Source organism: Alligator mississippiensis, chromosome 9 (assembly GCF_030867095.1).
Source record: "Alligator mississippiensis isolate rAllMis1 chromosome 9, rAllMis1, whole genome shotgun sequence".
In the NCBI taxonomy this organism is placed as follows: Eukaryota; Metazoa; Chordata; order Crocodylia; family Alligatoridae; genus Alligator; species Alligator mississippiensis.
In genome coordinates this window covers 13,635,570-13,663,255 of record NC_081832.1, presented here as the reverse complement: position 1 = coordinate 13,663,255, position 27,686 = coordinate 13,635,570, and the positions used below count along the sequence as shown (strand labels likewise).

Genomic DNA, 27,686 nt, shown 5'->3' with positions numbered 1-27,686 from the left:
GGCATTTGTTAGGGATCTTCCAAGACAAGACTCTCAAGGTGGTTTAGCAACTCTTGTTTAACTGTCCATTTTAAACTACTTAAGTATTGAGAAAGTGGTATTTCTAGTTTGGGTCCACCATTTCCAGTACCTATTTTCCAGTTTTCATTATAAAAAACAAGATTCACTAGAGGTGGCCTTGTAGAACTATCATGGTTCCCTTTTCAATTCCCCATCCTTCTGGCCATGGAGAGCCAAGTTTATCAATACTTCAGCCCAGGCAAGCCAGACATGGCCTTGTAAGACTGGCATGATGGCTCCTTCTCCAAGTCAGAGGCACAAAACTATGAAGAGACCAAGCTCTACTGGACTTTGCCACTGCCAATATACTTATGGCACTGTGCCTGGTCTGATACAATTTAAAAAATTAAATCTACCTAACATTTAATTTAGCCATTAACAAGGCTACACCAGGGAGTAACAAGGCTACACCAGGGAGGGATACCTCTGTAGCACTGAATAATAACCAACCCTCACCCAGAGGATAATTAAGACATCACAGCTGGCAGCATCCTCCACAGCTAAGGCTGTGCACTACAAAATCCCCAGTTACTAGAAATCAGCCAACTAGCACGAGTATCAGAGGGCTTTACTGCTTCTATATGAATAGGAAGAAAAAAAAATGTAAAGTAGAAACAAAATGCACTTACATCAAGTCCAAGATATTAAATACTTCTGGTGCGCTTCAAGGAGCCAGGATAGATTGTGTGCATTTCAAGAAATTAAACATGAAAGTCTGGATAGTAACTGGTATTCCTGACAAATATGAACTTGATTAAATATATTTTGCCTTTCCAAAATCTACCTGCAGCTTCAACTGAATAGGGTGCTTGCTTCCTGCCCTGTACTATTTCACAGCACTGCAATAATTTAAACTGTTGCCACATTCCAATCAAGAGAAAGCCACATTTCAGTGCTGCAGATGTCCAAAAAAGACTCTTAGCTGCCCCACAGTATGTTTGCAATCCTCAAATGAAAGGTACTGGAGAAGTGCAGAACAGAGCACCTGTGAACACATCATTAAATATGCTAAGCCTTTAAATCCACTTTAATTGAGCAGGTGGGTCCATCCCCATCTTTCATTTCTAGAGATACATGGAACTGAATGGGTCTGCTGTTTTCGTACTTCCACTGGATCTAAACACTTCGGACTGTTCTAAAAATAGAATTGTTCAAAGAAAGTCCTAAGCATGTGTTATTCAGACAGATGCATCACGTCTCAAAAGAGGCTACAGTCTACCTGTCAGCTACCCAAACGGCCATTCTCAGAGGACATGACAGGACAGATAAAACAAGAACACGTGAGGAAGTTTTAATTAGTATCACTAGGCAATCGGAGCAAGTGCTCTGGAAAGTGCACTTACAACTAGGAAATACTTTACAAATAATTTCAAGCCCTCTTTCCTGGAAATCCTTCGGGAGTATGACGCACTCAAAAATCCAAAGAATATTGGGAAAAGGACAGGAGAAGAAAATTCAGTAGTCAGAAGGGGGTCAGCAACAGGACAACCTTGAGAAAGCAAGGACCTTCAACTGACGCCATCTGTGAGCTTTTCTCTGTATTACATGATCTAAGCAGAGAACCTGCAAGCATCAGGGACCAACCGCAGTATCTCACACATACAAAGGCACAGCCTGTTCCTGTGAAGTGAAAGGATAAATAAAGGTCTAGTTTGAATAACTCAGATCTTTACATTACATGGTGATCAATGGAGAAGGGTGTGGTAGTTCTAAGGGATGCCAAATTCTTGACTCAAGACTTCAAGACAGCCAAAAGCCAACACTCATTAAGGGGGGGAGGGGGACGGACCCAAACCTTTCTAATGACTGCTCCCACACACAGAACACACCAAAATCCTAAAACAAATAGGCAGTAAGGTTTGCTCTCCTAAAAAGTAAATCCTTCCTGATGAGAGAAAGAGAACAGTAGTTTCAGTAATTACAGCTTCAAGTATTTTCTCAACACATACTAAGCCATGAACTATGCGAGCCTTGTATCCAGGATGCACAGAACCCTTACCAACACAAATCCCCTACCTTCGAGGCCATGACCTCTACATTAAAAGAGAGGGCAGACAGATGTTGACACAGTGTCAACTTTTTATTTAACACATTCTTCTGAAAGTGACTCACTAACTTTTGTCGCCATTAGACTTCCTTACATTGTTCTACAACTGACTGTGTGACCTTGGGCAAGTTGCCACTCCCGGAGCTTCCATTCTTCCAATCTGTATAGCGAGGAACAATACTATTCACCTAGTATTGTGAGGTTTAGCTTAAATGCTTTAAAATAAAACTACAAGATCCCTGAATGGATTATCATATGGAAAATTTTAAAATGCCATTTTCAACTATTATTTTTTCTTCAAGTTCGCTCCCCATGCAATATAATCATTCATTAGAAGATTCCCCCAAATATTTAGATGTTCTGCTTGACCCATCTAGTATGATCCCAAAAGGAGAACTGAACTGAACTGAACTGAACAAAGTCTTTCAAAGTGAGAGAGAGAGAGAAAGTAAGCTTGAGTAATTAGATATCCCACTGAAAAAACAGTGCTGGATGTTAAGTGATTTGGGTCAGGGATGTAGGTTGGAGCTCTGTTAGTCTAAATCAAAAACAGTCAGAAGTCTGAATGACCAAGGGCCAAGTTATGCCCTCTGGTTTTGAGACTGTTTAGGTCCTCAGAAGACTGATCTCAGCAGAGACCAACCTCTATCACTTAGACTGGCTATGAATCCAGGAGAAATCTAACCAACACTGATACTATATATGTAGGGGTCCACCTAACTCAGAGGCGGCTGGCTGATTTTGCAGGCAGATCCAGCCACCGTTTTCACAGGCTGAGTGCAACACCTCCTCCCCTCACCTGACTGGCTGAAGGGTCCTGGCAGCCCTGCCTCTAACCACTGATTGGTTGTGAGGGCTGTCTGTCATATGGTCCCACCCCTCATGGCCAATTGGTGTAGAAGGGTGCAGCCACACAACAGGCAGCCCTCTCAGCCAACCAGCAGAAAGGGGCAGGGGGGGGTGGCAGCCACATTGCCAACAGCCCCCTTCCCCACCAGGCTGCACAGTTGGGCCACAGTGCCATGAAGACTGCTAACTCCCTCTGGGGAGCCAACATTTTATTTTCAGTGCGTTTTTATTTGTTTCTGGGTTTTGTTTTGTTGTGGGGTTTGGTTTTTTTTTTGGGGGGGGGGGGGGGGGGTTTGCAGCAAGCCTGTCATTTTTCATGGAGCTTGTTATTTTTCACGGAGCTTGCCCAAATTTCCAGTTTCCACAAAAATCATAACTGCAAATTAGGTAGGGTCCTACATATATGACACAACAAAAGCAGTTACTCCTTAGTTAAGGCTGCAACCATGTTTCCACTATAAGCCTGAACAGACACACCTTGTAAGATCTGTTTTATGGGTAAATCAGATCTATTGCTAAGGCAGAGTTTCTTCCTCTGCAAGATCTGAAGCAACTAACAAAGGGCTCTTCTTCCACACAGCCTCCACCTGTGCAGGCCCAGACCTAGCAAAAAGGCCATTACAGAAAAAACAAAACAAAACAAAACACTCCAGAAGAAAGGGAGAAAGCAACAGTAACACTCAGCTTTCTGCTGGCCATGCTTCCCGCAGACTTGGAGAGTTCTGGTCCTTTGGATATTAAGAAATCCAGGACAGGAGCCACCTCCTGCTGGATCCCAACCACTGAAAGAAAAGAACTCCAACACCAAGGACTAGTCACAGCAAAGGGTCTCTGTTGCTAGATCACGATTCCTCTCTACAGAATAATACACAGAACGAGGATTAAAAATATGATGGACAACAGAGATGGTGCTAGCTTCCAAGCTCCTTCAGAGGTAGCAACATCTCATCACTGATATAAGCAAGATATATTAAGATGTTTTCTGGAAGAGGGGCGAGGGCAGTATTCTGTCACTACCCTTCTATTTTGGCATTGTCATCTCTGAACAGCTGTATTAAATAGAACCTGAATGGGATGGAAAACTCTACGCCACAAAACACTTCCTACTACATAGTCAGAAATACCGCTACAGATCAAAAGATACTGCAGGTACAACAGGCCTTTCTGAAGATATCCAGCAATTGCATTAATACTCTTTCAACAACATTTACACTCTTACTTCCTTTAAAGTCTAGCTTTTCTGTTTGGTTCCATCTCTGGCCCCCCTTACAGGGCTTGTCTCTCTGAAGTTTGGTGACTTATAGTCTGCAAAACTATTCCAGTTGCTTAATAAAGGCGGATATCCCCCCCGCGAAATGTTGTGGGTTTTTTAGCTGAATATTTTAGCTTGATAGCTAGTCTCAGAGCTGACGTTTTCAGGGGTTCTGATCCATTTCAAATAAGGCAATGAGCTTATCCCTTGATTAAATACATAGCATAATCCACCTAAATCTTGTTAGCTGAGAAGTAAGTCACTCATCCTCACTAGTTGCAGGAGGCATTTTATTTCACTGCCAGGAAAGCACTGAAACCTCTCTGGGTGAAGCCATGGCTGAGAAAAAAAAAAAAATCACCTGCATATTACAACAGAGAGGTAGAAAGTGCTGATGAAACAGGTAGTTTGGAAATACTCATTGAAAGACAACATAATTCAGTATCAAGGAAATCTGATACTGATTCAAGTTACTGGGGTTTGCAAGCTGCATTTATAAGCCTTCGAGTTAGAAGAGTCTACAACAGACGGCCACCATTTGAAAAAAAGATACTGTCCACATGCACTTCCTCCTGTGTCTGGAGTGTGAATGCAGCTGACCACAAGGTAGTTTTGTGGGGAAAGGACGGGCGCTCTACTGTGTATCAGTTGCCTTGTGGTAACTGCTCCTCAGCATATTTTTACCACACAGCAAATGGAAGTTAAGCTGAAGTAACTTCGTCCTTAATGAAAGCCCTTAATGAAACTACTAAGTTATAAAGAAGCGGCTCTCAACCTTTCAGACATGAGCATGCACGACGTGTGCCTCCAGAGGCTGGGGGGGCACAGTGACCGCCCACAGGCAGTGGCGACTGGGGAGCCATGAAAAAACTTACTGAATAAAAATTTATGGAAAATAAAATGCTGGTTCCCCAGAGGGAGCTAGCAGTCTTCATGGCACTGTGGCAGTGTTGGCGGCGGGCCGAGCAGGGAGCTCCTGCAGACAGCCACACCGGTGTCAGCAGCAGGGAGAAGAGGAAGGGGCAGGGACGGGGGTGGAGGCTGCTATTGTCAGCAGCGGCTAGCAGCAATCAGGGACTGCGCGTGGGGGGGTAATAACCACCTGCAGACACCACCAGCAGCATCAGCGGCACTTTTGCAGGGGGTGCACCACCAATCTCAGGGGTTGCATGTGCATCGCCAATGGACTTGAGGCATGACTCTGTGACTTTCATGGATTAAGTGGCACCCAATTTCAAAAATTAATTTATGTATGACAGCACTTACTTCCTTACAGAGGTCAGGCTGTGGGGGTGGAGGAAATCAGTCAAGCAGGGACAAGCCTGAGTCTGAGCTCATCTGCTTATCTCCTCATACCTCAGGATCTTGTGGAAACCCAGGGTTTCATGGCACCCTGCTTGAGAATCACTTGTTATGATGGCTTAGGTTTCACTTAAAGCAGACAAACATACACATTCAGCCACCCAAGCAGCTGCCCCATGGTAAAGCTCTGCTTCACTTTGCCAGGGGAAAACTGGGTGCAGTGGCCTTAGCTAGCTCAGCAGTAGGAGTTCCACTTTCTGCCCTAGCATGGGCACAGGTTTGGGTTTTTTTAGGGCATCAAAGTATGAAAGGCAGGTGGAGTAGAGGGGGAGGAAGATTCCATCATTATGGACTGTTTATAAACACACCATGTTTGTCATGTTTCCCTTATTCCAGGAAAAGCCAGTCAATTCCAGCAAGCAGCTCACTAAGAGGAGAAAAAAACCAAAAACAAAGATTATACACTTTTAGACATGCTATCAGGGACCTGCTCCATACTTTAGTTTTAGCACTGTAGTTATGTTGTTGGGAGTTGTCAAAATAGTCATGACAATAACCCCCTTAACAACTGGACCAGGATGAGACCCTTAGTTTGATATAAGTGCTCTTTTCTTTTCCTATCCTACCTGTAACTGGTGTAGATACCCTCATCCTAAGCATATGCAGGCACATGAGATGCATATACTTACCCAGAGCAGGACAACTTTCTAGGATGTACAAGGCCTATGTGTTTCTTTTCCACCACGTTTCACGCAGACACCAAGGATGGTGCTGTACTGACAGAACATTAGACTTTCCCCCGCTCTTTTCTACTTCCTCAGCCTTTGTGCTTCATAACACGGAGGTCAATATTGATGATCCTAGCCTTTGCCAGTTAGGTAAATAGATAATAAAATCAAAAGTTTCAGGAAGTCTGACTGAAAACCCCTTCACAAGGCAGTTCCTCAAGTTTTGTTCTTTTTGGCACTAGTGAGGCCATCCTTTCTGGAGTTTTCCGGTTAAGCTTTCCAGGCTGCAGAGAAGAGATTCTATTGGAAAAACCAGCACCAAAAATTCTTTTAAGCGTCTAATAAAATAATGAAAAGCACAAACAGCCAACTGACTTGCATGTCACCTGGAACATGATTTCAGGAACGCCTGTGATTCCTTACCACCAGGCCTTTCTATACAATTTAACTCTGAAGAAGACTCCCTGCTCGAGTGATTTGTGTAGCAGTGACTGCAATGTGATGCAAATGCCAGCAACAATGCTTAGTCTGACTCCAAATAATCATGTGGGGTTCTTTCGTTCTCGTGCACCGCTAGTAAAGATACTACAGGGGAAATTCTGCCTTCAGCATCAGCTGGGCAAGCCTAATATCAGCAGTGTGACCAACCAGACTCTGTGCACTACTCTACAGCTGGCGCCCAAGGAGGAATGGAAGCCAACTTACTCTTAGACTGGCTCAGCAGAACTTGCAAGTACTTAAAGACTCCAATTCTGTGTTAGTTGCTTAAAGTCAACAGATACACAATGACATGTATATCAATACATACAACAGATCTGTTGATAAAGGTATCAATTTTATACACCTTTAGACTATCCTTGTAATTTAATCAAATAGTTATCTACCTCTAAAGCAAGAACGGTTTACATCTAAGGCATTAAAAAATTGATTTTTTATTCATTTAAAAAGATAAATGTACTCTAGCAGACTTTTTTTTTTTTTTAAACAGAAAATCTGCATTTGTGCTAAGATGCTGCATAAGCCATCTGCCAGCAATACAAGTGTGCTAGATACTTGGCAATCAAATATATAGAATTTGAAGGAGTAATTTGAAGTCTGCTGCTTTGAAGAGTCGTATTCCTCCCTCATTCTCAAATGTGTTTCAAAGTGTAAACATTGAAGACAGTGCATATCACCCCTCATTACTGTAAACCCACCCCAATTCTGATCACGAGAGCTGATAGGAAGTGGAGACGAAGCCAAGCTTCCATGTTGCATGAGCAGCACTGATGGTAGGTACAGCCTCCAGTCAGAAACATTCGGACAGCTACCAAAAGGACTCAAATTATTTAACCATTTTAACTTGTAACCTCAGTGACCTCAGAATGCCCAGGAACAGAGCGAGGAACAGCCAGTTTGTAAATAGGCAGTCCTATAGCCAAACAAACGCTTCCCAAGGGTATTTTTAAAACAAAGCACTATATACACTAGTATCTTTTAAAAATCATGTATTGCATAGGAAGATTTGACAGAGATCTGCTACCAAGTACACAGGGATCTCTAGTTACCAGCTGCTGTAACAAAAACGGTTCCTAAGGGGAAGGGCTTCCTGCAGAGTAAGTATGCATGATAAATGACAGCACTTCAGCATTGCAGGGGGATTTCACCGCTTTGTAGGTTGCTGCTGTAACAATCTTCTCTGACTCAGCAGCTGAAAGGAATGCTGGGAAGGGAGCACCATAAAAAAAGTCATGCATTATTAATGTGGACTCTGGCAGCAAGGCGTGAGTTGGAAAAACACTGAAGAAAAATATGACTGCAGAACAAGAGAATGAGCTGCATGCACTGGGACAGGTCACTCCATTCTTTTTACACTTCCCATTTGGAATGTGGGTACATTAGACACTTGTCTAAAATCTCAGCCAGCTGCTAGGGTTGCATGCACTCCAATACCACCCAGCTTTTACTTCCTTAACATTGTGCCTCAGATCAGAAGGAGACCACACACTTACTGCAAAGGCTGTCAAACTCATCTGGCCCAGGACTAGTCCCCTGGCTGGGTGAAGAGTGATGGGCTGACCCTACAGACATTCCCTCTCCCCGCTTCACATGCTGGATCCAGTGCCTGCAGTGCTTGCTCCAGCTGGTCCAGGACTGCATTGCACTTGGCACCCATGCTGCCCAGACTGGGATGCAAGTGGCACATGGTGCGTATTCCAGTAAATCCAGGGTGGATGCCATGTGCAGCACAAGCCCTGGATCAGCTGGAACAAGCATGTGAGCCAGCAGGCAGTGGACCTGTGGAGACTCCATGGAGCCCCCTTGGCATTTCAGATCCAGACCCTTTGCAGGAACCTGTACTGCACGCAGTTTGCATAACAGACTGATCGGGGGGGGGGAGGAGGGTCCTGGACTGACCCCATGTGGGGCCAGCACTGGGGGCTGGATGATGTGGTTCCCCCACATCTGACACTCCTGCCCTAGAGCATGGAATTCAGATTTCCCCCAAAGCATCAGTCTTAGGGCTAGAAGTACTTACTGATTTCCCTTTCCTTTCTTTCTATTCCACTAATCCACTTCCTGCTTGTGACCCCTATTTCTCCCTTCAATTCCTGGCTAAGGAGCCCATTATGTTGCTAGCTTGAGGCATGATCTTAGCCATGATGGAGAGAGCTCAGTCTCCAATCCAGACCAGTGTCATGGAAGAAGCAAAAGATAAATCTGCAGAAGAAAAAAAAAAAAAAATCAAAAAAAAAAATCACACTTTTACTTTGAGGCTGTGCATGCAACATTGACTGGATCAGCAATGGCTCCCGTTTGGGAGCCAACTGGAACATAAGGCTGAGGCCTGGATTCTGTACCACATGGAAGACTATCACAGGAGGATACAAAAGTTTGTGGAATACAAGGAACAGATTGGTTACATCTTAACAGTGCTAGAAAAAGATACCATCAAGTTGGTAGCTGGCCAATTTGTCTTGCTCATTTGAAAAAAAAAAAAAAAAAAAAAAAAAATCAGCATTTTTGCAATTTGCTTTGGGTCTTGAAATTCCATTTTTCACACTAGGTGGTAGGTAGTTTAACATTAGCAAAGACATGCGAATCAAGCCATGTGTACAGCATCCATGTCATAGCATAATTACACCCTACTAAAGAGATCCCAATGAAGCACTGAAAGAGAGGTAGTCCCTTCTCATACAGTCTTGCTTTGCTACCCTATCACCACTTCCTCACCTAGTGCGGTGGTGGCCAACATGCATTTTTATTGCTTTTCCCAGATACCACGCATACTAGATGTCTAACAACTCTACAACACTTCAGGGTGGGAAGTGATGAAGGCAACTAATTCATGGTTGATATGTGCAAAGTCATGACAGCGATGTCTGTGCAAGGCAAATCTTGCAAATGTTCATAGGGGGCAGTGAACCCATCTTAACAGAAGGAAACTGACAGACTTAAAACATTCACTAAAAGGGTCAAGAATATATTACAAAGGCTTTGCAGTTTTAGTATACAACAACAAGCAGATGGATACAATTGTTTCATTTCAACCCTGAGAAGCTCTGCTGATGGTGCTGTTTGCCTGATAGCTGAGAAGTTTTCAACATGGATTACTAGTCTGCCATGATATTGCTCATGGGTATAAAACTAATTACATTTCAGTAATTTTACATGTACCATAAAAAAGGAGTTTTCTGAAGAGGTATTTATCCACTAGCTTGGAATCAACCTCCAAGAGCAAAACGTTTAATGTCCTGAAGTTAGTTCAATGCAATGCATGATGTTTAGCATCTTGGGCTGTTTTTTTCCCTGTAACATGGCCTTACAGAAGCATTCTTATCATCTGCAGTTTTAGAAGTCCTCTGCATGCTTCAGTCACTGTCATGAACACAGACCTGAGTTCACTATGACAGAGTAGCTCTAGAGGTAGTATCTCATAGATGACAACTGCATTCAACCACCAAGAGAAGAAATCAAAAACCAGTCAGATTAACTTCAGGAAACGCTGCAGAGTCCTGACAGTCACCGACTCAGAAGACCTGGGTGTCCTTTTACTCAAATCTAAAGCTCTGTTTGTGTACGTCAGAAAGATGAAACACAGTGTCTCATGCTAGGACTTGAATTTGTTTTTCATAAGGATTGCAGAGTTTTTTTTGACAAGAGGATTAAATCACTAAGCTACCTCCCACCAGGGGATAAGTTTTCACAAAGAAAAACAGGGAATTCCAAGATCCCTACATTGTCTCAGCCTGCTGAATGCCGGACACACTCCAGGCATTCCTACTGGAACTGTAATTACATGTTCAATCCTTTCATTGCTTCTGGGACTCTTCCCAGAACTATGATGCATACATATCTCTAGAGATATTCCTGCTGGGAAGTTACATCACACATCACTATTTTGGGTACAGTTCTCCCATCAAAATAATGGTAGTTCCAGGAAGACTTCTAAGAGCAGCAGGTTTTTTTTAATGGTTAGGTTCAATAGGTCCTAAAGAGAAGTCACAAGGCGATATTCACCATGTTGACCTAAATCAAGACTACTGGATTTTGTTTTTCACTCTTTGCATCTTCCCCCCCAGGCAAGTCCCTTCATCTTTTTGCCTTCCAACAACCTACCCTACAACAATAACAACAAAAAATGGTTTCTGACATCTTGAGACTGACTTTGCTATAATTTGTTAAATGATCCTAATTGTGTGTATAGAGCCACTAAAGTGCAAAGATTTAAAATGTTCTGCAGCTGAAAAATATAACCAGACCTGCACATGTACAAGAGAAGTAAAAGATGCTATGGCAATAGATCTGTTTTCAAGAAACTTGATCTAACCACTACATTTACATAATAAAGATACGTTATTCACCTTGACTAAGCCTTAGCAAAAGAAGCCCTTCAAAAGTAGTATAACTATTTGATGATTTCCCCCTATTTTTTAAGACTCTTTTGTATAAGGACTGCTGCAGAAGTTCAAGAATTCTGCAAAGCATGACCTGGATCATAGTGTAGTAGCATGGAGACTTTGGTAGGGTTTTTAAGGTGAGAAGAGCCACAATTTATTGTTCATCCATTTTTGCACTGTGTCTGAGACACCCTACAACAATTCCAGGCTAACAGTTAAACACCCATTCTGTGCTTAGAAGTTAAAATTCACCTCCATTAACAGCACTGAAATGAGAACAGTTGCAACAGACATACAGATCCCTATCTCATTTCTTTTCAGATTAGTCTCTAGGGTTTTCAGAGTGTTCACATGGTGCAGATGCTGCCTGAGTTAATATAATTAATTAGTCCACCTGGAAAGAGACAGACAGACAATAGGCTCAAGAAAAAAAACAACAGCTGACAGACTCCTTTGTATCTACCAGGAGTGATAGCCACCTGAGTTGTCTGAGCCCTGTTGAGACCACAGCCTTCCTTGCTATTGGCTCTAGTTGCCTGACCTCAAATGGCAGCTTAATATTCAGGCTGCGACCCTTCAGCTGTGACTTTCTCTTCCCACTCAGTAATGGAGACTAGACTTCTCCCTAAGGGGTCCACTGACACCTTAGGAGCATGGTTACAACATGATCACTTCAAAGAAAGTGACTCTAGCTAGGAACAACTGTCAGTAGAGATGGAAAGGGTATTCAGCTCTTGGAGAGATGCCTCAGTCTAAACAATGAGTGGCAGGGTGTCCACAACATCAAGGCAATGCCTTGATCCACAAAAGCCCAAATCCAGTATCATGTGGGATGAAGTGCTATGTGCATTTAAATAGGGGTATAGGTTGTAGTCCTGATGGTCTAAGGACATAGGCAGACAAGCTTATTTGCGTAAATCTGATATCTTTTATTTGACCAACTCAAATAGTTGGAAAAATTCTTCTTTGCACAAGCTTTTGGGTACAAGTACCCTTTGTCAGACTAAGGAAGTGTCTGCAGTTACACACACCAACATACCCTTCATCAAGCTGACGAAGTATCTTTGCATCCAAAAGTTTGCTCAAATAATTTTCCCAAATATTTGAGTTGGTTTAATATATCAGATTTACCTAAAGAACCTTGTCTGTCTATGGTTTAGGTTGTAGCTGTGTTGTTGGTCTAAGGATATAGGCAGACAAGGTTCCTTGGGTGAATTTGATCTCTTTTATTAGACCAACCCAAATGGGTGGAGAATAGTTATTAAGCAAGCTTTCGGGTTCAAAAACCCGTCGTCAGGCTAAGGAGGCTGCAGCAGTTGCTGTGTGCTCTTCCTGGATGGAATGAAAGGAAGAGCACACACCAACTGCTGCAGCCTCCTTAGCCTGATGAAGGGTTTTTGAACCCAAAAGCTTGCTTTAATAACTATTCTCCAACCATTTGGGTTGGTCTAATAAAAGATATCAAATTCACCCAAGGAACCTTGTTTGTCTGCCTATGTGCATTTAAATTGGTTTGGAGAGTGACTTGGCATTGTGAGCCCTATTTGGGGAGTACTATGATGGACACCATCACCGTTTTGAAACCATTATGTTTCCGTAAGTTACTTAGTCATCTTACAGATGCCATGGACCAAATTACATTAGTAAGAGTGACTAAAGATACTGTTTTTGTCATACAAGGCTTGGTGCACTGTATAGCTACTAAGGCTTTGATATTTCTTACTTGTACGTTGCTCAAAACCACAATGCTGAGCATAGAGCAAAAATGGCTAAAAGTAGCAATCTTGGATGAAGAACAGCCCAACGCATCAAACAACAGGCTTTAAAAACCCAATAATCCACCATCTCAATACAAACGTATCCAAGCCAAACTAGTCTGTAGTCTTGCTTAAAGAAAGGATTTCATTCAATACATGTTGAAACACAGTTGTAGCCCTGAGGTCATCTATTACTCAAGGCCTAGACACACTAGCGTGATTTCCCTGGACAGTAATAACTTTGTGTAAACATGACTACAGACAATGCTCTAACACCATGGTAAAGTGGGGCTTAAGACAGTCCCCTGGTTACAGGTTCATTTTAAAAGAAGCAGCTCCTTATTCAAAGCTAATTAGTCATGAAACAGGGATTACTTATGTTTATTGGCAGTCGTATGCCAGACTTAGCATAGTAGAAATATGAATTTGAAATCCTAGCAGTGAGAAGCCTGCTTGGGTGAACAAAGCATTTAAAACCACTCCCCAGCATTGTGTGTAAGAAGGTTGTACTGACACTTATTCACAGTCTTATCTGGCAAAAGTTAAAAAAAACAAACCAAAAACAAAAATGGTAGTGAACTTTATGGAGAAGCTGGCTCCACTGCAGCTTCCAGGGTATACATAACAATATTTTACTTTGGGTCTTGTTCCTATATTTTCAAAGGTGAACAGAAAACAGCTGCACTGTTAAGAGACAAGTCTCCATATCAAGAAGCATGAAAAAGGATCTTTCAGAAAGTATTGACTGGAAAACCTGCAGACAGGAACTTTGTCTCAGTTTCCTGTATAGCCACTTTGCATACTTCATGGTCCTAGTTGCTGGTCCTTTTCTCTCGTCTTATACCTCCACTGCTCAGCAGAAACACTCCAGGGAACCATCTGGCCATCCTGTTGCCTCCCAACAGAAGATGGAGCTCAAGATTATAATTCAACCTGGGTAGTTTACGGCTGTCACAGACCTTCCAGTCATCTCATTCACATGGGAATGATGGCGTCCAGGTAGCAGAAAGAAACACTAGTTACCATTCAAGCAAAAACATGAAGCAAAATTATATTTAAGTTCTTCCAGGCATAATGAAGACACCAAATGCCAATGTACCTTTCAAGGTTGGAACTATGGCCTAGCAACAGCACACACTTGACTCTGCACAACTGGGATGCAGATCAGAAGTGACCAGCAATCTCTCATGGGAGCAGAGTATGCTGGTTCTACCTTTGTGACCAAACTGCAGTAAAAGAACAAACTAAGGCAAAACCTTGCTGTCAGTGACAGATGCCCAGCAGGCAAATGGTCTCAATAGCTGTCTGTGCCTTCATTATTTACTTTGCTTTCTAAACATTTCCCTGAGGATTGTATTATCAAAGAAAGAAGGTATCACTGGCACTAGATTTCATTCCTTGCTCCCTATCCTTTCCTCTTGTCTTATACCTCCATTGCTCAGCTAAAACTCTCCATGTAACTATATGAACATCCTCTTGCCTCTCAATAGAAAAAAAGAGCTCAGGATTATAATTCAAACTGGGTAGTTTAGGGCTGCCACAGACCTTTCAGTGGTCTCATTGTTGGCTACACCTAGCTTCACCTTGTGCCTTATTGCAACTTTTTCACCACCAAATACTTTAAGGCAGGGGTGTACAACCTTTCTGAATGTGGGTCCAGATCATGAACTTTTTATCACCCAGTGGGCCCACGAGCCATATTCAAAGACCTCACAGGAAGCAGTATCACATCAGCCCCCCACCCCCTCCTCCTGAAACAAATGTATAGTGTTTACTTTCATTTCCCATTGCAGCACCTCGGGCCTCAGAAAACAGCTTGGAGGGCCGCATGGTGGCCCACGGGCCATATGTTGGACAAGTCTGTTTTAAGGTATGTCAGTGATACACAGGCCATTAAAATGTACAAGTTGCTCTTGATAGAGTAAATGAGACATTTTACAGAAAAGGCCAACAGCACACACATACATACACACACCATATTATTGGAAGTTTTCACTTTTTAGACTCAGTGTTATTGCACCACACCCCATTCAGATAAATGTTGATAGTACAGAGAAGAGAAAAATTGCCCTCAAGAATTTTGCTGCCATGCCAAAGCCAAGTTCCTGTTATGACAGTGTTAACCAACAAGGGTTTTTATTTATGCCAGTAACCAACACCCCACTGATGGGTGTGAAATATGCCTGTCATCACCTAACAACATCAGGGAAATAAAAATCAAGATGAACTATAACTCTTGCAGATAGGAAGGAATTTTTACTGAATGATTTAGATGTGCTGCACTTTCATACCCCAGGTTCTAACAAAGGAGATTCTCCCCGGAAAAAAAAACAATTTTTAAATAAAAATTAACACCACAAGCCTCCTGCCCAAAGCAACACCTGGAGAAAGATGCCCAGTGCATACAGAAGGTGCTTTGCAAACTCATGTATTAAAGCCGAAGACCTCCACAGTGAAGAAACTATGTAAAAATAACCTTCTAAGAAACAAGAACATATCCTTGCAGATACCTAATCTTAAAGTGAAAATGCTTAGGATGAAACAGTAACTCATTTTGCAACCAACTTGCAAAAGCATAGCTATTCATAACAACAATACAGAGTAACATCCAATTTCCCCAAATCCTTGTAAACTCAATGCTACATTTTCAAGAAGCTACCCTACCACCTGAGCACAAAACTCCAGATGTGCCTACTCAGGCACTCAAGAGGCTGACATCCTTCTAAATATATACAATTAAAAATTCAGGGGAAATAAGGTTGAAATTAAAGGAAAACCTTTGCTCAAAAACCTAAATCTGTGCTATGTTTTTGAGTGGCTTCTGTGTGCACAAGGACAACTTCTTGCTTTAGTGTTATCTTCTGTGTAGTTATACACAATAATAATTACTTATGTAAGTTTGCTTCTGTGCTTATGCTTAGAGAAAAAAATGAGAATAATTTGTAACAAGGATGAAAGTAGCAAGAGCAGGAAACAAATCTAGAAAACATTTCCTTAGTTCTGGCATGCAAAGAAGTAGAGCTGTTGTCTATAACACGCTCAGCATGAGGAGGTAACCACTTAAGTCTTTGAAATCTATGCATTTAACAACCAATCCATAGTACTGACACTCAGTTTTCCTTGAAGCGTAACAATTAGTTGTCACTGTATATTATATGAAGCAGCTATGAGATGGCACTACGTTATAACTCCAGCCAAACCCGAAACAAAAGGTAGCGAAATCTGGAAAACAGGAAATGTTGAACAAGAGGGAAAACCCACTCAACCTGTGTGTACAGCCTGGATATGAGAAAGTAAATAGCTTCCACATGGATTTTGAAGAAAAGGTAGTTTGTATTTTGAAGTGTGCACACAAACAGGAGTGGTTTACTCAAGTAACAGAGAAAATTAGGGGTTGGGTTCACACTGGTTCACTGTGCAAGCTCTAGCTTGCAGGATGTTAAGAAAAACATCCTTACCCATGAAAATAAGGACATGAGGGGGTGAGGCTACCCGAGGTGCCAGGGTGGATTTGATTTAAATCGAATTGATTTAAATCATGACTTAAATAGCGATTTAAATCACTGCTCAGGAAACCTCAATTTCATCATTGTTTTCTACAGAAAGTGCATTCTTGTTTAATATAGCATTAATATGTATTATTCACAACTCAGAGAAAGATGTAGCTTTCACTTTCAGAAGATACACACTATACATTTTAAAGCAGTGATTTATTTTGATCTTTTTTCAGATTAATTTTGCAGCTCCATCAGAAAACTGAATTATGATTTGGTTATTTTATTTACCAAAGCTAATTGAAGCAGATACTTGTGAAGTCATTGGAAGGTGAACTATCTTCAATTCACTAGATTAATCATGGATATCTGGGGGATATTTTTGCCATACTGTATTAGAAGGACAACAACAACCATCACCAAAAACAACAGACATTTAAATTGTTTTACTTAACTAAAACAACAAGCTTATGTATTCTGAATATTGTTCTTCAACAACACACGTATAATTATTTTAACAAAACAAACATGTATTTTTGAATTTGTAACTATTTTAGTTATAAATATGAAATGTGTTTGTAACAAAAATTAAATAGATTATTTCAGCCAGGTAAATATGAGAAACTGAAAATACTTGTAGAGATAACAGGGCTGATGGGTAGGTAATCATGTGTGTTATCTCTCATCTCCATATACTGCTGTTAACAAGGATGTTATCTCTGAAGACACAAATCCAGTTTGAGAAATGAAACTGCAAACTGAAACTAAGCATCACAGAGATGCTTAATGGGATCTTCTAGACCGAGCACTGAGTCCCATTGGGTAGAGCGGATTTCTTTAATCTTCACTAATCTATACAGGAGCCTCTGGGAACCCCATAAGATTGAGCCCCTAATACAGTCCATTTAGTCTATATTGTATACTGCTGTGACCTATGTATAAAACTTTTCTAAAAAGGTTACATGAATATATTGTCTCAAACAGTACACAGTTAGAAGTTATACCCCCATTCCATGATGATATCTTTGAGCTTTAACATATGTTAAATTAAAACCATCTTTATATAGGTTTATTTTTTAAAAGCATCTTAACAAAAATAATTATTGATTTGTATCCACCCTGCCAGGTGCAGAGAAGACAGACAGGGACCTACAAACCTAAACATCCAAGAACTTCAGGCTTCCCATGAAAACATGGCAAGTTCAGCCACTTCCTACAGAATTGGGGCTTTCACTCCTAGACCTCTCTACAATTTCCCATTGCAGCAGATCAACCTGCAGTAGCAAGAAAAAGAACTGCTAGACTTGGTTATAACAGTAGAGGCCTCTGCAGCCTGGCTAGCCCATCTATACTGGCACAGGCTGCAGAGATCCAAAGCAGCAGAATAAAAGGACCCTGCTGAAGACTGTTTATCTAGCTTTTCTGGTTGTGAAGGAACCACATGTGTGTCAACATGTACTTCAACACCAACAAGTGAATAACACCAAGGAAGTGTGAATTGTCCTATTAACACAGAAAAGTGTCGACTGGAACCTCAAACATGACGATTTAAAGCTTATCTACTCCAGGGAATTTTTACAAATCTTCAGCTCAAGAAGCTATTTTCTCTGTTGTCTCAATTATGTTGGATCATGGCAAATCTGAGTGGTGCATCTCATCTAGGGACAGTCGCAAAGTGTGCCTATCGCTGGTGCAGCTGGAAAAATGACTATGTGGGGTATGTTGGTACAAATTCTATACAGCCATCAGGCCCCAAGGACCAGATTTTTAACAGTATTGTACTAATACACAATGATGAACACTAGAGCACTTACAGAGGTGGATTTAGTGAAAAACTATTCAGCTCTTCAAACTATTAGTAAGATGCTTTTACACATGCTCCAAGGGTGGTGGAGGAGAGGGGGGTGCTTTACAGCAGCTCCAACAGCTGCCCTAATTAAAGCACCACAGCATCTCGTGTATCAGCGTCCCCATGCTCATTCCACAAGCTTTAGTTTAAGCACTTCCACTGCCATTTTTAAGCATGGGGATGCAGACACATGGGACACAGGAGGCTGCTGGAGCACAGTAATTACTGCACTCCAGCAGGTTCGATGAATCAAGTCTACTCTGACGTGCTGTAACTACAGTGTGTTGGAAAAGCCTCTGCACTTGTTTACAGGCACCCCAAGGTCTTAAGTCTCTATGGCAACTGGGATGAGCAGGTTTGGAGGAATAGGCAATGACTAGCACCACAGGAGCAGGGCAACTAAAGGGCAGGCCAAAAGGAAGTTATGATGAAGCAATACAAGAACAGGGTTAAGGATTTAAGAGAAGTGCATCTGGAGGGGAAGGAGGAAAGGGAAGGAAGAGTTGCTAGAGAACACCCCTGAAATTGAGTGCCACTCATGAGTAGTTTTTTAAAACAAAGGGGCAGGAAAGGTTCAAACCCCAGACAGATTTCTCTCCAAGGAATTCCTGCATCTCAGATGGTGACTGATCAGTTGTAGAAAAGGATAAATAAATTCTCATGTATTCCTAATGCACCTATCCACCTAGTAACTCAGATGGAGGTTATGCATGGCCACCTGTGGAGTCAGCAGCTCAACCTATCTAAAAACAGCAAGAAACTTCTGTGTAACCCACCTAAATGTATACTGGATAAGTACATAAGTAACTCAAATACACAGCAACTCTTTGCCTCCACTGTCTACTTTGTAATGTAATGTGACTGTACTCCATTTAACCACTTATTTGTTAAAACTGAATGAGAACTGTCAATCTCAAGCTTCCATAGCGGCCTTGAAATGACTAGGGTCTGTCCGTTTCTAGCTGCTATTCGAAGCATAAAGCACTTTGAGAAAGGTGGCAAGAGGCTTAATAAAGTGTGAAAACCTTAGACCTGCTTTTCCCCCCCCCCAGAGTCAATGAACATTTTTTACCCTGATTTCTGGTAAAGAGGAAGCCTTTTTTTCCCCAGAAGTGAGAGAACACTGTGTATATCACAGAGGCTGCTTTTCCCAATTCCACTCCCAGCAGGGGCAAGAACAGGGGCATCAGACAAGGAAGGTCTTCCTACCCAGACAGACAGAGAAGAACACCTGAAAACTCCTGAAACACATGTGGTACTTACCAGGACAGACATGGGGGAGGACGAGAACACTGCCACCCTCAGCCCAAAAAAGAAACCCAGCAGGGAATTTGCCCCTTCTGTTAATTTCAGATGCAAATGCTTGCACTATGGTGATGGGTGACAAAATAAATATTTAAAACAGAATGGGTGGCACTCTTTCTCCTAGCTCCTGAAAAAAAAACAACCACCTCCTTCACTCAAAACCTTTCATGCATTTTTTGCTCTGCTGAGGCTAATTACTTCTGTCAACAACGAATCTGCAGAATCAGAACCTTAGTGCTATTGACACAGATTTGTATTGTGTTCGCTCTATTGTATTCACACCAGTATAATGAGACTGGCTCATCCCTGTGGGATGTATGCAGTTAGACCTTGGAGAGGGGCTTAAATTACCAGGAACAACCAGTAGCAGTGGTAGCCCCTTTTAAAGTCAAGTCGTTGAACTGTTTTAACTATGTAATTAAACACCCAACACAAATAGATCAGTACAAAAACACTTTGTGAAGAGCTAAGCATCCATTGCTTTCAGAGATCTATGCAGAAGTTCCTCCACATCCCACAAAACTGGGCAATTTGGTTGCAACCAGAATGTGCGTACATATTAAGCAAAACCTGAAAATCAGAAGATTCTCCACTTGAAGCAGGGGAGAGGGAAGAGGGGGGCACACCAAATGCGAACCAAACAAAAGAATATTACTCTTTTGATAGAGCTGCCTTCTCCCTTGGATAAAGGCAAATAGGAAATGAAGTCACACCAAGAAAGCTACAGGGTTTATTTTTTCAAAAGTTACCACAAAAGACATCTGTGCACAAAAAAGCCTCACTTTCATTCTAGCAATCCTTTCTGAGACTAAACAAACCTTTCTCTGGAAGGGTCTGTCTTACCTCTCTTTCCTTGTGGTCAGAACTCCTCGTTACTTTCCCTGGTTTTGGTTAAAGTATAGAAACAATGCAAAATTAAAGAAGTCTCATCAGTCCCACAACTTCCTCTATTCTTCAGCTATCTGACTGCAAAAACTTGTAGTCATCTTCCCTTGCTGAGGAGTCCAGCAAGGGCTAACAGTAAAACAGTCGCTTCTCAGGGCTCTTTACAGAAGAAAAACAGACCAGCCCTATTCCATTGCTAAAAGAAAAGTGTCAGCCAGTTCAAACACTGCTCTGCTAGAGCTAGAGAATGTAAACTGTGTACACCAGAGCTACTTCATACCCCATGTGGTAGATATATTAAGAGCTACAGAATAGTTACATTAAGAGCTAGGAAGCCATCTAAAGACCAGCTGTAAGCAATCTTAACTTTCCCTCCAACCCCACTCATCACCTCAGCTTCCTCCTCTCAGAAGAGCTAGGCAGAGCAAAGTATCGGAATCCTGCAAGCACAGAATTTTCTATATTGTCTTTAAAGGATGTTTTATTTAAGGATTGCAGAACCCCCCTCCTAATGAGCATCCAATCTATTTGCAAGGTCAAGTTATGCAGGTAAATGAGCATGCAGAACTCTAGGTAGCAGCACAGGTTTCTAGGTGAAAGCCACAACAAGCAAGCCAATCACTGCAACCTATGCCCCAGGTCTTTTGCTTTGGCACAGCTCAGACACCACTTTTAGCTGAATTTGGGATGAGGATGCTGGGACAGTTCTGTCCCCGAGGACAAATCAAGATTAAAAAAGCCCATGTTAAAATGTGCAGCACTCTGTCAAATTAAAAACATGTTCATTTTATGAAGTGGTAAATAATGAGCTCTCTCAAAGGTTCATATGATGCCAGTACCAGGCTTCTTCCCAGTCATTGTGGAAACTAAATATAAATTTAGACCCTCTGGGGATTATTTTATACCAAAATTATTCAGAATACAGTTGTCCAAAAAATAAATAATCTGTTAATAAATCTACTTCCCTACTCACTCTGAGGTGGAATGGAGAGCATTACATGCTACTTTTTACCAAGAAGTCAACAAGAGGCATTTTTTGAATGGAAAGATCTCCTGTATTTGAAAGGCCACCTGAATCATCTCTGAAGCCTTCAGATGGGGCGTTCTGTTAGCATGCTCCTTTGCCTGCCACATGCAGATGTACAGGAAGCACTAGTTTCATAGAAACATTTATTCCCAAAGTTGTTGGAAACACTGGCCCATTGGCTGATGGAATAAATGATTGTCAAGTTGCCCATTAGCCCCTTGTATAACACAGTCCATAAACAGAAGCATCATAGACTTTAGAGTTTGATTTACAGCTATGAATTTCAGTAAGCATGTGGAATTTTGGCTCCAACATATTCAGCCAAGCCCTGGGAAACAGCTGATCCAAAGTCAGATGCGTGGACTGGAGGTGAAAAGGCCCTGTACACCAGAGGTCAGGGAAAACAAGCTCCCTATAGGAAGAAGAAAGTAGAAATGCATCCCCATCTCCAGCAACAGGGACATTTTCCTGACATTTTCCATGCCTAACAGAACCATCTTTTCTCTACAGATCTTTGGGAACCTCATTTGGCATTATCAAGAAGCTCAATGACAGCATTACTAACAAAAAGTAGGTATGCAACAGTATAAATTCGCTAACATTTTGGATGTGACACTCAAACAACTCCAAGTCTAGACAATATTTCTTCACCTGTGAGGAAGCAGAAGGTGTGGCCACAGACTCCAACTGCTTTTTTATCATCTCTACTCAGCATTTGAATCTGTGGGGAGATGGAAATCCCACAAAATACTGCTTTTCCAGAAGGTTTCCAAAGCTGGATACCAGGGAAAGGATACATACTAAATAGAAACAAGCAAAAGCTACCTTTAGAAGCACACTGGTAGGTTTCATCTGAGTTCTCATGCTCCAGGACAAGGCTACAAGGTGTGGAGTTTGCAGACACCAGAGAAATGCAATTAACATGAACACCCACAAATTGTTTAACCATCATTTTTTTAAAGCTTGCTGTACCAAAAGTTAGGTTTCAGGCCAAATTTTACCTACGTTAGCTATGATGTCACAGAATCATAGAAAATGAGGGCTAGAAGGGACCTCAGGAAGTCATCTAGTTCAACCATGCCACCTTAGTGGGGGGAGAGGGGGGGAAGAGGAGAGGAACAGGACTCCCACAACCAATTCTGCTGACCAGGGGGAATCCCCCTTGCAGCCAATCTTGCTGCCCAGGGGCAGGGGGTCCAGACGCGGCAGATCCCACCAATAGGGGTGGGGTGGGGTGGGGTGGGGAGGTCTCTTCTAGTGAGAAAGTTTTCCTAATATCTAATCTAAATTTTGCTTGCTATAAGTTGAGACCATTGCTCCTTTTTGTGTTATCTGCCACCACTGAGAACAGTCTAACTCCAGCATCCCATGGAAAAAACTGTCTTTGTTACTTTCTAAAGTACAAAGTACAATAAAATCGCTCTCGCAAGGGATAAGCACAAGCAATAAACAAATTATAGGCATTTCATTGCATGTCTGCCCGGTCCATTATGCATGTGTGTGGTATATTATGGCTGACTAGCAAGAAAGGAGTTAGGACCCAAGATAAATACTTTATATTGCAGCTCATGACACATTCAAAAAATGAGATTAAAGTCAGTAATGCTTCTTAGATAATGCAAGGGGTCACAAGAACTAGGCATCATAATATAAAAGTAGTACGTAATAAGTTTCAAATCAACAAAAGGAAGATCTTTTTCACACAGCATGTCATTCAAATTTGACCTCCTGACGTGATGGAAGATAACAGTTCAAAAAAGAACTGGACAAATTCTGGGAGGAAAGCGGCATCAGTAGCTATTGAGCATGAGAGTGAGGGGTACCACCTCTGAATTAAACTTCCTAGCCTTAAATGCTGGAGGCTGCCATGCAGAGGAACAGTAGGGGAAAAAAACCCTACCCTGGTGAGACCCCACTTCAGTCTCCCATTCAGCATCTGCTCCCTGCCACAGGCCTGTTTAAGCCCTATGTCCCCACAACACAAGTCAGCCCCCTCCTGTTAACAGAGGGGCCTATTAAATGTGTGCCCACTGATTACTTGGGACAACAAAACAACAGACTGTGGAACAAACTTCTTCCAGAGGTGGTGCAGGCACCTCCCTGGGGGTTTTCAAGAGGAAACCAGACAGTCACCTCACTGGGGTCACTTGACCCTGGTTGTCCTCCTGTCCAGAACAGGGGGCCAGACCCAATGATCTGTGAGGTCCCTTCCAGCCCCTAACAACTATGAATCTATGAACAAGTAGGGACAGGAGTGAAGGTCATAGGTTAAAAATGAATGTACCAAGGGGGGATGGGGGGACTAAGCAGAGCACTCTGGACAGTGCCCACTAACCCTCGAACAAGTCCAAGGAAAATGCCTCTCTTCCTGGAGACACGAATGGACAACGGGCAGGAAAGCGGCCACACAGTCCTGACCGAGTCCTTCTTTCTGGTCAGATAAGCGACCATCAGGGCTGGGAGAAAGACTGGGCAAGACGCGCCTCTGGTCTGACCCCGTCTATGGCAGCCGTGACGTCCGCAGCTCAAAGCAAACCCTCCAATAACCAGGGAGCAAGGTGTGACCGGCGTGGACCTGGCGCCAAGGCAGGACCCGCATGGGACGCACCATGAGGACAAGCACACGGGCATTTCTGCCCCTGCCCCCTTAAGGAGGGCTGGCTTTTCTGCCCACCCCACCCTCCCCTCCCCTCGCTATCACAAACTGAAGGCCCTGAAAATAACAAAGAGAGACACCTGTGGGGCTCCAGCAAAGGGAGCTCCGTCTCCAGGGAAGCTCTCGCAGGCTGGAGGCGTCAGGGGACGCAAACCCCGAGGTCTGGCGGGGCGGGGCGGGGCGGGGCGGGGCGGGCCCTGCCTGGAGCCACCTGCCCGGGGAAGCCTCCTCCCGCCCCTCAGGCGACAGCCGAGCCGCGGCCCCGCACAGGGGGGTCCGGGCGAATGGCGCCGTGCACAGACGCCCACGGGCCCGGCCCCGGCCCTCCGGAAGTTTCCGCGCCCGCCCGGCGGATGGTCCCGGTCCCGCCCCCGCGGCCCCTCACCGATGCCGGGCGCCACATAGACGAAGTAGAGGAAGGAGGACGAGAGCGAGAAGAGGAAGAGCGCGGCCAGCAGCGAGCGCCGCGGCAGCAGCCGCCAGGCCCCCCGCGCGCCCCGCGGCCACCGCATGGCTCCGCGGCCCGGCCCGGCCCGGCCCAGCGCCGCCGCCGCCGCCGCTCACGCGCGGGGGAAGGGGGTCGGGGTCGGGGCCGGCTCCGCGCTGCGCTCCCCGTGCTCCCCGCGCCGCCGCATGAATGAGGCGCCGGCGGCCGCGGCGAGGGGCGGGGCCTGGGCGGAGGGGCGGGGCCTCGCGTGTCCCGCCCCCCCCCTGTGGGGCCCGACTGCGTTGGGGCCCCGCTCCTGCGGGACGGCGGTGCCGGGCCCCGCGCCGAGGAGCGGCCGCGGTGACTCCGGGGCGGAGGAGGCACCCGCGGACACCGGGCCCGGGCATGGGCCCGGGCGGGGGTAAGTGCAGGGCGGGCCCTTCCTGTCCGCAGCTCCTTCCCTAGCCCCCATCAAGCAGGTACGCACTGCACCCCATTTCCCCATCGGGTACACACCAGACCCCCCCTTACTGCATCAGGTACATACTATACCCCCCTTTCCTCATCAGGTACACACCATATACCTCCCTGTCCTCATGAGGTACATGCTACACCCCTCTTTCCTCATCAGGTACGCACTACACCCGTTACCTCACCAGTGAGGTATGCGCTGTACCCCCTCACGTCATCAAGCAGATGCGCGCTATACCCACCTTACCTCCTCATCAGGCAGGCAAGCACCGCACTAAGGAAATCCGGTTTTGAAGCGGGTGCTGCTCAGTTCATGCAAGTTCTGGACGGGGCCCTCAGGCCTACAATGATTGCAAACCACTGCTCTGATCATGAGACCTGAGGCAGCACATGGCTAGAAATGAGGAGGGGGAGGGAGTACAAATGAAAATGGGACAGTGCTGGTCAGCCTGATAAGTCAGAGACTCGCACGCCAGCAGCCAAACCGCTGCCATGTTCTTTGCAGGCATCAAGGCAAGGGAGAGTTTGGAGGAGGGATTGGCAGAAGAACCGTGTCATGTTTCTGTGGATGTTTATTTCTCTCAGGCATGAAGAGCAACATGGGAGAAAACACGATAAGTGCTTATTTGCAAATAGAACCAGTGGGTGATGGAGGCTGACAGCTTGGGCCACACAGAGAAGGAACGAGATAGCAAAGGAGCAATAATAAGAGACAGGCTGTACCCTCCCATTACACCAACTCACTCTGTGAGGCTCAAGGAGCTGCCTGGAAAAGAAAATCCACTAGCCAAAGGAAAACGAAAAAAAGAAAAGGTCCCATCTGCACGACCCCTATGACCAATTGAGGGGAGCAGATTACAATCCAGATACCAGTCTGCATAGATCAGACCTAACCATGAAACTGCCTGGTCTACAACCGGATTCCCAATCATTTATGGGTTGCGTGCCATGGGAGCAGCTCACAAAGCAAATAGAAGGGATAGATCATGTCTCTATTGCTGCCACTGCTTGAATGGAGACATTTATCTGCAAGGCTCAGTTAAGAGGACAATGGCATGTTAGGGCATTGGTAACAGAGACAACTCATGTGAGCCTTCTGGCAGAAGGTGCTGCAAGTTTCCGGGATGAACCTCATCTGGAATGAGGTTGCAGTTGATACCTTAATCCCAGTTCCTGGTTCCTTTTTCAAAGTCAATCTTTACACAATGAAAGGTTGTTAGTAATGAATTACACAAGCTAAAAAGGTAAGATTTCATCAAAAATGTATATTTACTAATTACAATGTAAATAATATAATGTATCAAGTACATAGCCCTGAAAAAAGACTGGGATTATAGGGCAAAATCCTTTTTGGGTCACCCCAAACCACACCAAGGGAATAGGGTACTACCATCTCTGGAAAGCCAGCATTTGGCATTTGAGAAGGCATGACTTGGTAAATTGATATAGAGTTAGATATGAATATGGTTTTATTTCAGTTTACTTAATATCATGGCTTCAACATAACTCTTACACTATCATTTTACTTAACATTGTGTATAGAAATCTCTGGTTGAAAAGGCAGAGGATCAAATGGGGCCTGAAAAGGCTTCTTTGGGAGAGCCCCCCCCCATGGTGGAGAGGTACAGGGGTGATCTGAAAAAGTTTTTGACTTGAAATCCCAGCCCAACCTCAGACCCTTATTTGGTGCTGATTACATAGCACACAAGTGTGCAGGGCTCGCAGTTAGCTGGCATGCAAAAACCTTGGCACCATCCTGCCCAGACTTATTCAGGAAAGTCCCCTGGTCAGGGTAGTGTGTGGTTTGGAGTGATCCAAAGTGGGTTTTGCCTCATAATCCCAGCCCAAAATAAATTCCTTATTCGGTGTAATATACTTAGCATGCAGGCATTGAGGGGTGGGTGTCCGGGGACAGGCTGGTGCTCAAAACCAAGCATCGGGTCAAGCAGGGACCTGTCTTCTTCTGGAGATTCTCCAAATAGTGGAGAGGCGTATCTTGGGGGAATCTGAAAAGGATATTGTCCCAGAATCTCAGCCCATAGTTAGTTCTTTATTTGCAGGAATGTACATAGCACACAGGTCTGGGGGGCTGTCAGTTGGCAGGCTGGCATGCAAAAACAGAGTACAGTATTGGTTCAGGCAGTGCCCTGCCCATACTTCTTCAGGAGAGCCCCCTGGTGGCAAGGACATGTTTTGGGGTGACCCGAAAAGCATTTTCACCTGTAACCCCAGCCCCAAACCACCTCTTTATTTGGTGCTATGTAAATAGTACATAGATCTGGGGGGCCATCAGTTGAGAGGCTAGCACACAAAAACTGAGCTTCAGGTCAAGCAGCGGCCTCCCAGATTTCTTCAGGAGATTCTCCAGGTGGTGGCAATTTGTGTTTTGGGGTGACTCAAAGGATTTTACCTGATAATCCCAGCCCAAAATCAACTCCTTATTCATGGCCATGCATTTAGCACATAGGCCTGTCAGACCATGAACTGGCAAGCTGGCCCATGAAAACCAAGCTTAAGATAAAGCAAGAGCCTGCCCAGCCTTCTTCAGCAGAGTCCCCCAGTGGCAGAAACATATCTGGGGTGACCCAAAAAGTATTTTGTCCCATAATCCCAGCCCAAACCCAGCTCTTTATATGAAGCTATTTATTGCAAAGGCCTGAAGAGCTGTCAATTGTCAGGTTAGCACACAAAAACCAA

General features: G+C 43.9%; 1 protein-coding gene across 2 annotated transcripts in view; it reads right to left on the bottom strand.

Annotated features, from left to right (window-relative positions):
- The window catches only part of B4GALT5 (beta-1,4-galactosyltransferase 5), a 53,560-nt gene extending 28,875 nt beyond the window's left edge, over window positions 1-24,685 (bottom strand). The window contains exon 1 of one of the 2 annotated variants that reach the window (XM_006267419.4): window positions 24,477-24,685. In XM_006267419.4, coding sequence (XP_006267481.4) covers window positions 24,477-24,603 — 127 coding nt within the window. In that variant the 5' untranslated portion in view covers window positions 24,604-24,685. Of the gene's footprint in view, window positions 1-24,171; window positions 24,239-24,476 lie in introns of those variants that run through there. The other variant, XM_059733159.1, reaches the window with a different exon arrangement.
- Window positions 24,686-27,686: the final 3,001 nt, after the last annotated feature.